This window comes from Lepidochelys kempii, chromosome 8 (genome assembly GCF_965140285.1).
Source record: "Lepidochelys kempii isolate rLepKem1 chromosome 8, rLepKem1.hap1, whole genome shotgun sequence".
Lineage (NCBI taxonomy): Eukaryota > Metazoa > Chordata > Testudines > Cheloniidae > Lepidochelys > Lepidochelys kempii.
The window spans coordinates 95,153,041-95,168,786 of NC_136387.1; the positions used below are offsets into that span (position 1 = coordinate 95,153,041).

General features: G+C 49.5%; 1 protein-coding gene across 2 annotated transcripts; it reads left to right on the top strand.

Moving 5' to 3' along the window:
• The first annotated feature begins 3,265 nt into the window (after positions 1–3,265).
• Positions 3,266–5,608, top strand: PARS2 (prolyl-tRNA synthetase 2, mitochondrial). Of its 2 annotated transcripts, none has more exons than XM_073357602.2 (2): positions 3,266–3,438; positions 3,925–5,608. In XM_073357602.2, the coding sequence occupies exons 1-2, from the start codon at positions 3,266–3,268 to the stop codon at positions 5,378–5,380; spliced, it is 1,629 nt and encodes a 542-aa protein (XP_073213703.2). In that variant the 3' UTR covers positions 5,381–5,608. The 2 variants fall into 2 exon arrangements, with proteins under 2 accessions (XP_073213703.2, XP_073213704.2); XM_073357603.2 differs by lacking the exon at positions 3,266–3,438 and adding an exon at positions 3,447–3,675.
• The last annotated feature ends 10,138 nt before the right edge of the window (positions 5,609–15,746 follow it).

The following is a 15,746-nucleotide window of genomic DNA, read 5'->3' on the forward strand; positions in this document are numbered from 1 at the left end:
ACCTACAAGCCCCGAATGAGATCACAATGTGCCTGGTGCTGTTTACACACACGTAACACAAAGACAGTCCCTGGTGCAAAGGGCTTACAATCTAAGTATGTGACGAGAGACAACAGGTGGATACAGCAAACAGGGTGGGGGACAAAAGGAAACAGTGAGGCAGGTCCTATTGCTGTCAGAAGCAGCCGTCACAGCACACCAGCTATTTCGGAATATGTTGCGTCATTTCAAAGCAATGTCTGTAGAAATTAATTCTGCTGCATTAATGTACCTACTGGCCACTCTTTCTTGACTGACAGCTGAGGGAAGCTCAATGCACTTGCTGCTTGACAGCCTTTACCCCACTCCTGAGAGGGAGGGAGGGGAGACGAGAAAGAGCCTCTCACGGTAGTGCAGCAGCAAGCCTCTGAGCCCAGGTCAACAGAGTCAGGCTTGTACTAATAACAGCTGTGTAGAAAGTGCTTCTAAGTCATGGCTCATGCTGGAGCTTAGGCCCTGAAGCCCACCCTCCACCCTAGGTTTCAGAATGTGAGTTACAACATCTTCACGGCTAACTTTAGTACTGTAGCCTGAGCCCGAGTCTGTTGACCTGGGCTGGGAGGCTCACTGCTGCAGGCTGGGTAGACATACACACGAATACATGCAACATTCACAGAACACCCTTTGTGTTTGAGTGACCAGATAGCAAGTGTGAAAAATTGGGACGGGGGTGGGGGATAAAAGGCACCAATATAAGACAAAAGCCCTGAATATCGGGACTGTCCCTATAATTTCGGGACATCTTGGTTACCCTACTTTGTGTCAAACTAGTGCTCAGTCTGGAGTTAATAACTTTAAGCCAGTTTGCCATGTTGAAATATGCTCTGATCCTGCCCCATACAGCCAACCAGAAGTGTTCAAAAATCACAAGTCAGGCCCCCAAAATCGGGAAGACATTTTTAACATTTATAAATGGTGGGGGTTTTATTTATTGCCTTATGGTTTTTGAGCTTCTAACTTACACATGGGTCACGTTTGCAAACTTTTCCCCACAACCACAAGGGCTAGTGGGTTACTTTTTTAAAAAAAAATGAAAGCTATGATTCTCACATAATCATAGAATCATAGAATATCAGGGTTGGAAGGGACCTCAGGAGGTCATCTAGTCCAACCCCTGCTCAAAGCAGGACCAATCCCCAATTAAATCATCCCAGCCAAGGCTTTGTCAAGCCTGACCTTAAAAACTTGTAAGGAAGGAGATTCGATCACTTCCCTAGGTAACGCATTCCAGTGTTTCACCACCCTCCTAATGAAAAAGTTTTTCCTAATATCCAACCTAAACCTCCCCCACTGCAACTTGAGACCATTACTGCTTGTTCTGTCATCCTCTACCACTGAGAATAGTCTAGATCCATCCTCTTTGGAACCACCTTTCAGGTAGTTGAAAGCAGCTATCAAATCCCCCCTCATTCTTCTCTTCCACAGACTAAACAATCCCAGTTCCCTCAGCCTCTCCTCATAAGTCATGTGTTCCAGTCCCCTAATCATTTTTGTTGCCCTCCGCTGGACTCTCTCCAATTTTTCCATATCCTTCTTGTAGTGTGGGGCCCAAAACTGGACACAGTACTCCAGATGAGGCCTCACCAATGTCGAATAGAGGGGAATAGCTCCTGCTGGCAATGCCCCTACTTATACATCCCAAAATGCCATTGGCCTTCTTGGCAACAAGGGCACACTGTTGACTCATATCCAGCTTCTCGTCCACTGTAACCCCTAGGTCCTTTTCTGCAGAACTGCTGCCGAGCCATTCGGTCCCTAGTCTGTAGCGGTGCATGGGGTTCTTCCATCCTAAGTGCAGGACTCTGCACTTGTCCTTGTTGAACCTCATCAGATTTCTTTTGGCCCAATCCGCCAATTTGTCTAGGTCCCTCTGTATCCTATCCCTACCCTCCAGCTTATCTACCTCTCCTCCCAGTTTAGTGTCATCTGCAAACTTGCTGAGGGTGCAATCCACACCATCCTCCAGATCATTTATGAAGATATTGAACAAAATTGGCCGAAGACTGACCCTTGGGGCACTCCACTTGATAGCGGCTGCCAACTAGACATGGAGCCATTGATCACTACCCGTTGAGCCCAACAATCTAGCCAACTTTCTATCCACCTTATAGTCCATTTATCCAGCCCATACTTCTTTAACTTGCTGGCAAGAATACTGTGGGAGACAGTGTCAAAAGCTTTGCTAAAGGAACAATACATCCACTGCTTTCCCCTCATTCACAGAGCCAGTTATCTCATCATAAAAGGCAATTAGATTAGTCAGGCATGACTTGCCCTTGGTGAATCCATGCTGGCTGTTCCTGATCACTTTCCTCTCCTGTAAGTGCTTCAGAATTGATTCCTTGAGGACCTGCTCCATGATTTTTCCAGGGACTGAGGTGAGGCTGACTGGCCTGTAGTTCCCAGGATCCTCCCTCTTCCCTTTTTTAAAGATGGGCACTACATTAGCCTTTTTCCAGTCGCCCGGGACTTCCCCGGATCGCCATGAGTTTTCAAAGATAATGGCCAATGGCTCTGCAATCACAGCCGCCAATTCCTTTAGCACTCTCGGATGCAACTCGTCCGGCCCCATGGACTTGTGCACGTCCAGCTTTTCTAAATAGTCCCGAACCACTTCTTTCTCCACAGAGGGCTGGTCACCTCCTCCCCATGCTGTGATGCCCAGCGCAGCAGTCTGGGAGCTGTCCTTGTTCGTGAAGACAGAGGCAAAAAAAGCATTGAGTACATTAGCTTTTTCCACAGCCTCTGTCACTAGGTTGCCTCCCTCATTCAGTAAGGGGCCCACACTTTCCTTGGCTTTCTTCTTGTTGCCAACATACCTGAAGAAACCCTTCTTGTTACTCTTGACCTCTCTTGCTAGCTGGAGCTCCAGGTGCGATTTGGCCCTCCTGATTTCATTCCTACATGCCCGAGCAATAGTTTTATACTCTTCCCTGGTCATTTGTCCAACCTTCCACTTCTTGTAATCACATGACTCCGGGTGGCGGTGCTTTCCTGAAAACGCCAAATTTTGAAAAACATGTGCTGACGTTGCCGCCGTGGGCAAGGCGGCCCGCTAGCGCTGAGAGCGGCACACCAGCTAGAGCGACTAAATTTCCATATTTAACGATTCCCTCCCCCGTTAAGGTGTTCCAGCGGCCCGTGAAAGCACTGATCATAGAGTACAGCCGCCCAGCGGAAGGAGAGTCTCCACTGGAAGGAAGTCCCTGCTCCAGCCACCCTCTCTATGTTATCAAGAAGAAAGGCTTCTTCCGGCATATCCCCCGCCCTGAGCCGTTTCGGGCTCTGGGGGCATCACGTGCCACGGCATTGTCTTTCTGATTGGCGAGCTGGACCTAGCCTCCGGGAAGCCCCTTTTGGCGCATGCGCACATCGCAAGGCCCTGGGCGGGGAGACGGGGTGAGGCGGCTGCTCGCGGGCGGGGGTGGGCCCGGGCTGGGTTTGCGGGGAGGCTGCGGCGGGGTCTCGCCGGTAGCTCCGGGGCCGTTACCCCGGGAGCCGTCACCCTTCCCGGGCCTCTGCAGCCCCGCAGCCGCCGGGGTCGAGCCCGGGAGCTCGGCCGGCAGCCCCCGCTGCAGAGTCGCCGGGCCCCAGCGCCTGAGGGGAGCCCGGGCTCGCCTGCCGCGCCCTGCCCTGGTGAGACGCCCGCGGGCGCCTTTGGCAGCGCCGAGCCCAGCGGCGTCCCCAGAGACCTTGGGTCAGGATGGAGCGTGGCTTGGCAGGGTGCGGGCCAGGCCTCCGCAGCGCCATGAAGTTGGCTGCAGCCTGCCCCTCGCTTCTGTCAGTGGAAGGTGGCCCTCGCTTGGGATGTTCCTGAGCTAAAATAATTTATGTTCCTATCGGTATGCTAATGCTTTGTGTGCCTGGCACTCTGTCCCACTGCAGGTCTGACAGAGGTTCCTCCATGGCTCTTGGGATGAAATGGCTGCTAAGAGGATGGAAGGAATTGCTTCCTGGTCTGACAGCCCGTGGCCTCCAGCAGCAGTATCGTTATAGGTGTCACCATGGTCCCCCTCACAGAGCAAAGCGTCTGGTGCTGTCCCAGCTCTTTCAGCCTCTGAATCTTCGAGAGGACAGTGTGGTTGGGCTGGAGAGCAAATCTGATGATCTGACATGCAAGAGCCAGAGGCTGATGATACAAGCTGGGTTAATCTACCCCTCTAGCCCTGGCTGCTACTACTACATGCCTTACACTGTTCGAGCAATGGAGAAGCTTGTCAAGGTGATAGACCAAGAAATGCAGGCTATCGGGGGGCAGAAGCTAAATATGCCCAGTTTAAGTTCTGCAGAGCTCTGGAGAATGAGTGGGCGGTGGGATTTAATGGGCAAAGAGCTCTTCCGACTTGCAGACAGGCACAGCAAAGAGTACTGTCTGGGGCCAACTCACGAAGAGACCATTGCAGACCTGATTGCCTCCCAAGGGAACTTGTCCTACAAGCAGCTGCCACTCCTGCTATATCAGATAACACGGAAGTTTCGAGATGAGCCCAAGCCCCGTTTTGGCTTGCTGCGCAGCAGGGAATTCTACATGAAGGACATGTACACGTTTGACACCTGTGAGGAAGCTGCTCGCCAGACCTACAGCCTGGTGTGTGAGGCCTACTGCAACGTGTTTAACAGCTTGGGGTTCCGCTTTGTCAAAGTGCAGGCAGATACGGGCAGCATTGGGGGGAGCATGTCCCACGAGTTCCAGGTCCCCGCAGGTATTGGAGAGGACAGGCTGGTGATCTGCTCCAACTGTAGTTTTTCAGCCAATGTAGAAACAATAAATCCTGACCAGACAGACTGCCCAGTTTGCAAAGGAAAACTGGCTGAGACCAAAGGGATCGAGGTTGGGCATACGTTTTATCTTGGCACCAAGTACTCTTCTGTTTTTAATGTCACCTTCCACACTGCCCAGAACAAACCTGTCCTAGCAGAAATGGGTTGCTATGGCTTGGGCATAACTCGGATTCTGGCTGCTTCTCTCGAGGTGCTTTCAACAGAAGACAGCATCCATTGGCCAACCCTCATTGCACCTTACCAGGTCTGCCTCATTCCCCCTAAGAAAGGCAGCAGGGAAGAGATGGGTGCAGCGCTAATGGATAATTTGTATGACAGTATGATTGAAGCCGTGCCTCAGATTAAAGGGGATGCTGTGCTGGATGACAGGACTCACTTGACCATTGGTAAAAGATTAAAAGATGCTAACAGACTTGGTTACCCATATGTTGTTATAGCTGGGAAGAAAGTTTTTGATGATCCCCCTGAGTTTGAAGTTTGGAATCAAAACACTGGGGAGATCATGTTCCTTACTAAAGAAGGCATAATTGAATTGCTAAGTAAAGTGCAAGTTCTCTGACCTTCCAGTCTTTGGTCTGTGATCCTTGGTGTTTTATCCATATCTAAATGTATCTAGTTCCCTCTTTAAGAATTACAATTTCAGGTGAAAGATTACTCTTGTTTGAGTGGAAACTGCACGTGACTTCACGTGTTGCTAAGAACTGAGGCCTCTTTGTATTAATGGCACATATTTGGCTTGAAATCTAATCGGTTTCAAAACAGGAGTTAAAAGTACTTTCAGATCCTTCACCTGTGTCTGAGTCTCCCTGCTAACTTCTGTCACTTCACAATCATGTTTTCCTGTCCTTTTTGTTTTTTCTCTCCCCTATGATTGTGTAAAGGACCCACACAAACAAAGGAGGAAACCAACCATGGCTTTGATCCTATCAAGACTTAAGTGTGCTTACTTGTATTCACAGAAGTAGTGCCATGCTTGAATGAAAATGCAGGCTCAGACCCTAGCAGTCTGTGCAAGAGCAACAGTGAAACTGACTAGACACAGTTTTGTCAAATGTATGAAGGGGAGAGGGTGAGATTCTTCTCTGATCGCTTTCAGGTGTTGCATTCTCACATCCTGTTTAACAGGTTAGAGTAATAGGTTTTAAAAAAAAAAACTTGAGACAGACGTTTGTCCTTGTTTTAGTTGACTGTCTTCTCACTTTAATTTGAGTCCAAATGCTAACTCTGAAGGTTAATAGGAATACAGATTTAATTAAGTTTCACAAATACCTAACCCAGAAAAATAGTGTTCATAGTCTTTCTCTTCTTCAAAGTGCTTTAAAAATGTTAATCTGAAATAATTAAAGTTAATATCAGTCACATAGGCCCAGTCCTGCACTCAGATTCAGGTGGGAGGACTCTGGCACTAGCATATAGGCTCATGCCCATGGGTGCCTATGGGTAGGGCTCCCCGCCCTCGGGTTAGGGGTCCTGAGGTAGGCCGGTTAGGGTTGTGGTGGGTACAGTCCCTGCACTAGGGGTAGGGTTCCTATGGGTAGACCACTTGGAGTTAGGTTGGGGTTCCTACTGGGTAGGGCTCCCTGCCTTGGGGTTAGGGTTCCTATCAGTAGGTCTTCCCAACCTAGGTTTAGTGGGCCTATGGGTAGGGCTCCCCGCCCTAGGGTTAGGATTCATATGGGTAGGGCTCCCGGTCTAAGGATTCACGTTTCTATGAGTCAGCCACTGGGAGTTAGGGTTAGAGTTCCTGTGGGTAGGGATCCCCACCCTAGGGTTACGGTTCCTATGTGTAGTCCACTTGGAGTTAGGGTTAGGTGTTCTAGGGGTAGGGCTTCAGTCCCTATGGTTAGGGTTTGTATGGTTAGGCCTCTTGAAGTTAGGGTTAGGGTTCCTATAGGTAGGGCTCCCTGCCTGAGGGTTAGGATTCCTGTGTGTAAGGATCCCCAACCTAGGGTTAGGGTTCCTATAGGTAGGCCACTTGGAATCTGGGTTAGGGTTTCTATGGGTAGAGCTCCCTGCCCTAGGGTTAGGGATCCTATGGGTTGGGATCCCTGCCCTAGGGTTTGGGTTTCTATGGGCAGGCCACTTGGAGTTAGGGTTCCTATGAGTAGGGCTTCCCATCCCAAGCTTAGAGTTCCAAAGCATGGGCCACTTGTAGTTAGGGATAGGTCATGGGCAGCGGGTGGAGCCCCCCTTCGGGGACGCGGAGCCCCCCTTCGGGGACGCTAACCCCCAGCGATACCCCTTTCTTGTGCGTCCCCCTTCTGTAGCCAGAGCCCTGAGGACTCCTGCCCTGCTCCCCAGCCTTGGCCAGAGGAGCCCTGGGCTGGCCGGTGGCCTGAACATGCTCCCCACCCCCACCCCAGCTTTGGTTGGAGCTTGAGCCCCCCCCCCTCCCCTGAGCCCCACCTGCCCGGAGGAGCCCTGGGCCAGCCACAGCCTGGAGCCCCCCCCTGCCCAGAGGTACCCTGAGTTCCCCCCTATACACACCTGCTCGGAGAAGCCCTGGGCCAGCCACAGTTGTGCCATGCCACCTCTCCCCAGACCCCAAGACACCCTGGGGAAAAGATCTCTCTCGACGAAGGTTTTGATATGCCCCATGCAGGTTCCATGGTGGCTGAGGAGCCAGTATTTACTACTCAGATTCCTCAGTTCCTCAGTAATCTCTCTGGAGTCCAGGGAGATTACGGATGAGCCCTGGAAGCTGAATAGCACATACTGCCTCCTCAGTTGCCGTGGAACCTGCATGGGGCATAATAAAGCAAAAACTTTGCCTGCCAAACCCCCAACTGGGGGTCCAGCGGCCCTGGCAGCTCCCCTGGCCTATTATACCTGTGTCCATGGATAGGGTTCCTATGAATAGGCCACTTAGAGATTGGGTTAGGGTTCCTATGGGTGGAGCTCCTATGTGTAGGCCACTTTGAATTAGGGTTAGGGTTCCCCACCCTCTCCAGTTCAGTAGGGTTCTACAAAAGTCCTACTGCAAGGATCCAACTTCAGGATCTTGACTTTAAATACAACCATATTCTTTCCCGAGCTTCCCTCAGATGCCATCCAAAAAAATATTAAACCAGGCAATTTAAACTGTGGTGATTTGAACTTATGAAACAACGTGAAGGAATTCTGAAAAATTCCAGATAGCATCAGACCTAAATGCTTCAGGTAGCACTGTGACTTGGAATGTTTTGCTGGCCTAGGTAAACTGGCAAATGACAGTCCTGTTCAGTCCCTCGTTCAGACATTCACAAAACAGTCTAAATAAGTTGGTGTCGCAGTCAATCTTCCTGCTCTTGTGTGCAAGATCTGGCCATTGGGAAGAGATTTACATAAGAACGACCATACTGGGTTAGACCAAAGGTCCATCTACCCCAGTATCCTGTCTTCTGACAGTGGCTAATACCACGTGCTTCAGAGGGAATGAACAGCATACGTAATCAAGTGATCCATCCCCTGTTGCCCATTCCCAGCTTTTGACAAACGGAGGCTAGAGACACCATCCCTGCCCATCCTGGCTAATAGCCATTGATGGACCTATCCTCCATGGATTTCTCTAGTTCTTTTTTGAGCCCTGTTATAGTCTTGGCCTTCACAACTTCCTCTGGCAAAGAGTTCCACAGGTTGACTGTGTGTTCTATGAAGAAATACTTCCTTTTGTTTGTTTTAAACCTGCTGCCTGTTAATTTCATACGGTGACCGTTCATTCTTGTGTTATGAGGAGTGAATAACACTTCATTATTTATTTTCTCCACATCAGTCAGATTTTATAGACCTTTGTCATATCGCCCTTAGTCATCTCTTTTCCAAGCTGAAAAGTCCCAGTCTTATTAAAAGTCCCAGTCTCCTCATATCGAAGCTTCTCCATACCCCCTAATAATTTTTGTTGCCCTTTTCTGAACCTTTTCCTGTTTTAATATATCTTTTTTGCAATGGGGCAACCACATCTGTACACAGTATTCAAGATGTGCACGTACCATGGATTCATATAGAGGCAATATGATATTTTCTGTCTTATCAATCCCTTTCTTAATGATTCCCAACATTCTGTTCACTTTTTTGACTGCTGCTGCATATTGAGTGGATGTTTTCAGAGAACTATCCACAATGACTCCAAGATCACTTTCTTGAGTGGTAACAGCTAATTTAGACTCCATCATTTTATATGTCTAGTTGGGATTATGTTTCCAATGTGCATGACTTTGCATTTATCAACATTGAATTTCATCTGACATTTTGTTGCCCAGTCACCCAATTTTGTGCGATCCCTTTGTAACTCTCCGCAGTCTGCCTGGGACTTAACTATCTTGAGTAGTTTCATATCATCTGCAAATTTTGCCGCCTCACTGTTTACCCCTTTTTCCAGATCATTTATGAATATGTTGAATAGGATGGTCTGAGTACAGACCCCTTGGGGACATCGCTATTTCCGCTCTCCATTCTGAAAACTGATTATTTATTCCTGTCCTTAGTTTCCTGTCTTTTAACCAGTTATTGATCCAGAAGAGGATCTTCCATCTTACCCCATGTCAGCTTATTTTGCTTAAGAGCCTTTGGTGAGGGACCTTGTCAAAGGCTTTCTCAAAATCTAAGTACACCTTTGGGTCATGCCTCTGGTAAGGCACAGGTTCCATTAGCCACTCAGCTCACTAGTTACTAGCAGGCACCAGGAATGCAAAGGCTGCCTGAGGCTCTATGGACCTAGGTACAAGACCCGTGGATCTTCACAGCTTGGTTATCCGTGCCACTTGCTGCAATTCTGGCTGGAAGGATTCTAGAGTAGAGAGAGAAGCCACGGATGTGTATCTCAAATGCAGGGCTAGCCCACGGCTGGTGCCTGAGCTCTAGGAATACAAAGCAAGAGCTGGGACTGGGCTGCTGGATAGCTGTTGTGGCTTACAAGTTGGCACATGAAAGATGTGCAAAGGCATCTCCCCTGTTAGAGGCACATCCTCAGCTCTGTTCTGGCCCATTTGTGCTGCTCAGGTGTTACCCGGGGTTCCCCCAAACCCAAAGCTCTCGGTAACTTTAGTCTATGCAAGGTGGTATCAGGACAAACCAAGGGAGACGCAGCGTTTCCATCCGCTATCTGGCTAGCACGGATGAGTCAAAACCACGTGCTTTCACTTAAAGCCAGTACTTTATTAGTCTCCAGCATTACCATTGGAATACTTTAACTCAAAGTCACTGCTTTGTTTAGTCTCAAGCACACACAAACACAATAACAGGTTTCAGAGTAACAGCCGTGTTAGTCTGTATTCGCAAAAAGAAAAGGAGTACTTGTGGCACCTTAGAGACTAACCAATTTATTTGAGCATGAGCTTTCGTGAGCTACTGCTCACTTCATCGGATGCATACCGTGGAAACTGCAGAAAACATTATATACACACAGAGATCATGAAACAATACCTCCTCCCACCCCACTGTCCTGCTGGTAATAGCTTATCTAAAGTGATCATCAAGTTGGGCCATTTCCAGCACAAATCCAGGTTTTCTCACCCTCCACCCCCCCACACACACAAACTCACTATTACCAGCAGGACAGTGGGGTGGGAGGAGGTATTGTTTCATGATCTCTGTGTGTATATAATGTCTTCTGCAGTTCCACGATATGCATCCGATGAAGTGAGCTGTAGCTCACGAAAGCTCATGCTCAAATAAATTGGTTAGTCTCTAAGGTGCCACAAGTACTCCTTTTCTTTTTACAAACACAATAGGTTATAGAGCACCCCAAATTGATAATTACCCTTCAGGAGTTCGGAGCAGTATTCAGGTATCCAGTGGCCAATCGTCTGCCTAGGGCTGGAGATCTTCTTGATGTGTCCATGAAGCAATCCGCTTGACCCAAACCCACAGTTCCCCTCTTATACTCAAAAAGTTACAGAGACATGTCAATCAAGAAAAGTGTTACATAGCTGACCAAACAAAATCAGTCACGAGGCAAGAAGCAGGGTTTACAAAAATATATCATCAAAAAAATTGTTAAGCAAGCAGTTAATCTAGCAGTCGTACTTCCCCATAACAGCAGCCCTGAAATATATCCAGACTTCCTGTTTTCCACAGACACTTAACCCCAGCATATCAGAGAGGGTGTAGAGTCAAGCTCACTTCATGTGACAGCAATTCCCCACTGTGACCAGCTTGCCTTAATTTTGCTAAGTGCAGAATAATTTATAGTTCATCCCAATAATTGGCAGTGGCCTACACACCTGGCTGGTTGCTAAAATGCTCCTCTACCCAGGTAGTGCAAAGTTGTAGCAATGTTGACTGAAATGGCCAGCTGAGGATTCACACAGCTGGTTGCGGGATGGGGAGAAGGGCTCTAGGCCACTCCCACCACAGACCCCACATTAGGAGGCATGGCCAGAGTGCTACTGCAGCCAAGTGATTCCCTAGCAGACGTAACAGCTCTTTGAGGATCGTGGCATCTGGCTGTGACAGAGCCGCTCTGAGGTCATGATGGCCCCCAGGGGAAGAAGGTCCTGCACCGAGCGTAGTTCAGCCATATTTCATAAGGGCCTTAGCCTCTAGACTGGACACTTTTAAAGTCTTCGCGGGGTCTGAGAAGTCTGCTTAGCCTAGCTCACTGGGTTGGCGTGGGAGGAAGGGTGAGATCAATAAAATTCACGTGCTGCCTCTCACGTTCCACAGACCGTCCTTCAACAGACCCCCTTTCCAGGGCTGGAGATTGCGCTGTGGTTCTACCCCTTTTAGCAGGGGTGCTGGAACAGTTTTTATAGAGGGGGTGCCAAGAGCCATTGAACCAAAGTGCAAATCCTGTATGTAATGGAAATCACTGCAATCCAGGAGGTGCCGCAGCACCCCTGCACCTCTAGTTCCAGCAGCTACGCCTTTCTGAGCAGAGCCTCTCCGAAATCTGCTGCTACGACAGCGAGGCCAGACACGTGGCAGCTGGCTTGACGAAGTGCCCACACAGTGGGTCTCTCAGCTGAGGACAGGGATGGGAAATACTTCTTAAACCACCGATGCCCACCCCGCACTCTGCTGACTTCCCTGCAAACGAGGGTGTTTTCAGTGGCGCTGGAAGATGTGGTCTTGCTCTCCCCAGAGTTTTTGTGCCTTTACGTTCCATTGCCATTAATGCCAACCCTTCTGCTGGGTTTAACAAAATATTTATAATCTTTTCACTCTCTTGTTCATTGCGTTTGACTATCAGTAAAGAATGTGGTATTGTCCTCTCCAAAAATCCAATTTCGGTTGTCCGCAGGCGTGGCTGTGAGTTAGAAATTTTAATCCCCACCTGGGGACGTAGGCTACTTAATCTCTTATTGAAGTCAATGCAAAGCAAAGCTAAGATGTGGGAGGAAGGGGTATGGGAGGGTGTGTATAAGACAGGGTTCCAGATCCAGGGCGAGACCGTCATCCCCCTGGCACAGGGGCAGGCGTACCAGCACCTCGGCCCGCCGACGGGTTTCCGTGTCCGGCAGACACCCGAAGACACCATCCAGGAGATCTTGCAGACAAGGCAGACAAGATCGTCCGGCAGCTGGTGAAGAAGTGGCTGTTCCTTCCCCAGAGAGCCAGCAACGAGCTGGTCTATATCGCCCACAGGCATGGCGGAGCCAATGTCCCCCGCATGGGTGACCTGTGTGACATCGCGGTGATCACCCACGCCTTCCACCTGCTGATTTTGTCCCAATGCCATGGTAAGGAACATCGCAGCAAATGTCCTCCATGACACAACAAAGAAGCGGATCGGCAGAGCCCCCTCCAACCAAGACACCGCCAGCTTCCTGAGCGGTTCCCTGGATGGCAAATTCGGATGGGACAGGCGCGACATCGCTTCACTGTGGTCCCACGCTCGCAATGCCACGCGTCGCCTGGGGAAGCGCATTGGCTGCCACTGGGAGTGGTGCAAGGAGCGCCAGGAGCTGGGAGTCTTGGTGCCGCAGATCAGGTCCGACAATAACACCATCGTCAACCCGAGTGCCAGGGGCCTGCTGGGGAGGACCCTGAAGGCAGCCATCCACTCACTGTACATGGAAACCCTGAAGCATAAACCGGACCAGGGTAAAGCCTTCGAACTGACCAGCAAGTGGGACGCCAGCAACCACTTCCTCGCTGAGGGCGGCTTCACCCATTTTGCCGACTGGCAGTTCATCCACTGCGCCTGGCTCAACTGCGTCCTGCTCAACGGAACCGTCTGCCACGGGAACCAAGACAAGTGTTGCAGGAAGTGCGGCTACTCCAACGAGACCCTGCCCCACGTCCTGTGTAGCTGCAAGCCCCACTCCAGAGCCTGGCAGCTGCGCCACAACGCCATCCAGAACCACCTGGTGAAAGCCATTGCACCGCGCCTGGGGAAGGTCACCGTGAACTGCGCCATCCCTGGTACCGACAGCCAGTTGCGACCTGACGTGGTAGTCGCCGACAAGGCCCAGAAAAAGATCATCCTTGTCGACATCACCTTTGAGAACAGGACCCCAGACTTCTGCAAAGCCCGAGCTCATAAGCTGGAAAAATACGCCCCCCTGGCCGACACCCTGAGAGCGAAGGGCTACGAGGTGCAGATGGATGCCCTGATTGTTGGAGCCCTGGGCGCTTGGGACCCCTGCAAAGAGCGTGTGCTGCAGACCTGTGGGATCGGTCGACGCTATGCACGGCTCATGCGGCGCCTCATGGTCTCGGACACCATCCGATGGTCCAGGGACAGCTACATCAAACACATCACCGGCCACCGACAGTACCAGGAGGTGTGAGCCTGTAGGACATCGTGCATCAACTATGGGAAAGGGACTGAGAGACTTTTTCCATTGGACCATATGAACTGGAACCATAAACTCACTGAACATTAAATCCCACCAAATGAGGATAGATCCATCCTCATCATCGTATCCACTCATTATACTCCACACCTGAACATAGCCATTATATGGACAACATACCCCCATATCTCAATGTCTGTACTTTGACCCATTAAACTTTTACCCAATCGGGGAGATTGCAGATTATGCATTCCTTACGCCACCCGTTCCTAAACCGAATTTCGCACCCTTTGATAATCTGTACCTTATTCCCTGATAACCAGAAACTTCTATGCTTAAACTCTGTACCGTTTTCTTTATACTTCAACATTATCTTAATAAAAATCCTCACTTGGTTGACTTAAACATCCGACAGCAGATGCTGTTAAAGCCTCTAAGATGCTACAGTTGAGAGACCAAAGGTTAGGGGTCAAATTTTTCTTTATCGACACCCACTGAAGTCCCTAGGATTGTCCGAGTGTAGCTGAGAATAGCCCTTATTGACTCAACTGGAGTGTGGTGTGCTCAGAACTACTGAAAATCAGGCCCTAAGCTAATTTGGCACAAGGTGGGGGAATTCCCTCCTTAAACAGAAGGTGCCTGTCTCTAAAAAGAAAAATCATACCTAGGGGATGAACTAAGAGCCTCACAAAAATGCATGGAACTTAGATGTGAGGTTGCAAGTTCCCTTGGATTTCAGACTCTCCTTGTTGGGGAGAAAGTTTGTTCTTTTCTTTCAGACAGACCTGCTCCATGATTTTTCCGGGGACTGAGGTGAGGCTGACTGGCCTGTAGTTCCCAGGATCCTCCTTCTTCCCTTTTTTAAAGATTGACACTACATTAGCCTTTTTCCAGTCATCTGGGACTTCCCCCGTTCGCCACGAGTTTTCAAAGATAATGGCCAATGGCTCTGCAATCACAGCCGCCAATTCCTTTAGCACTCTCGGATGCAACTCGTCCGGCCCCATGGATTTGTGCACGTCCAGCTTTTCTAAATAGTCCCTAACCACCTCTTTCTCCACAGAGGGCTGGCCATCTACTCTCCATGTTGTGATGCCCAGCGCAGCAGTCTGGGAGCTATCCTTGTTAGTGAAGACAGAGGCAAAAAAAGCATTGAGCACATTAGCTTTTTCCACATCTTCTGTCACTAGGTTGCCTCCCTCATTCAGTAAGGGGCCCACACTTTCCTTGGCTTTCTTCTTGTTGCCAACATACCTGAAGAAACCCTTCTTGTTACTCTTGACATCTCTTGCTACCTGCAGCTCCAGGTGCAATTTGGCCCTCCTGATTTCATTCCTACATGCCCGAGCAATATTTTTATGCTCTTCCCTGGTCATATGTCCAACCTTCCACTTCTTGTGAGCTTCTTTTCTATGTTTAAGATCCGCTAGGATTTCACCGTTAAGCCAAGCTGGTCGCCTGCCACATTTACTATTCTTTCGACTCATCAGGATGGTTTGTCCTTGTAACCTCAACAGGGATTCCTTGAAATACAGCCAGCTCTCCTGGACTCCTTTCCCCTTCATGTTAGTCCCCCAGGGGATCCTACCCATCCATTCCCTGAGGGAGTCGAAGTCTGCTTTCCTGAAGTCCAGGGTCCTGCTGCTTACCTTTCTTCCCTGTGTCAGGATCCTGAACTCAACCAACTCATGGTCACTGCCTCCCAGATTCCCGTCCACTTTTGCTTCCCCACTAATTCTTCCCTGTTTGTGAGCAGCAGGTCAAGAAAAGCTCCCCCCCAGTTGGCTCCTCTAGCACTTGCACCAGGAAATTGTCCCCTATGCTTTCCAAAAACTTCCTGGATTGTCTATGATATGGACTGCCATGGGCAGTTCTACTGCACTGCAATCATGGCCTTACACACCAAGGGCAGGATTTGCTCCAAACTCAATATCAGGAAAATCCATTTGTGACCGGGGTCCCAGTGTGGGCCAACTGAGTTCACTCAATTACGGTGAACTGCAAAGAATGGGGTAGACAATTCCCCAATAGCTGTTGGATATTCCAAGACTTAGCTTTACCAAGCCAGCATAAAACAGCTTCTTTATTATCTCACTGGTTGCTCAGAAGCCAACAACACACTTCCCTTGAAGTAACCCAGCCTCAGACCTCCATCCAGGTACCCAAGTCAAATATGATGAAGATTTCTGAAAATCTTATTTCATCATA

Coding starts and splice junctions, on each gene's coding strand:
- PARS2 (XM_073357602.2), top strand. CDS start 3,266: ATGTTATCAAGAAGAAAGGCTTCTTCCGGCATATCCCCCGCCCTGAGC. Junction 3,439..3,924: donor GCCCTGGGCGGGGAGACGGG/GTGAGGCGGCTG, acceptor GTCCCACTGCAG/GTCTGACAGAGGTTCCTCCA.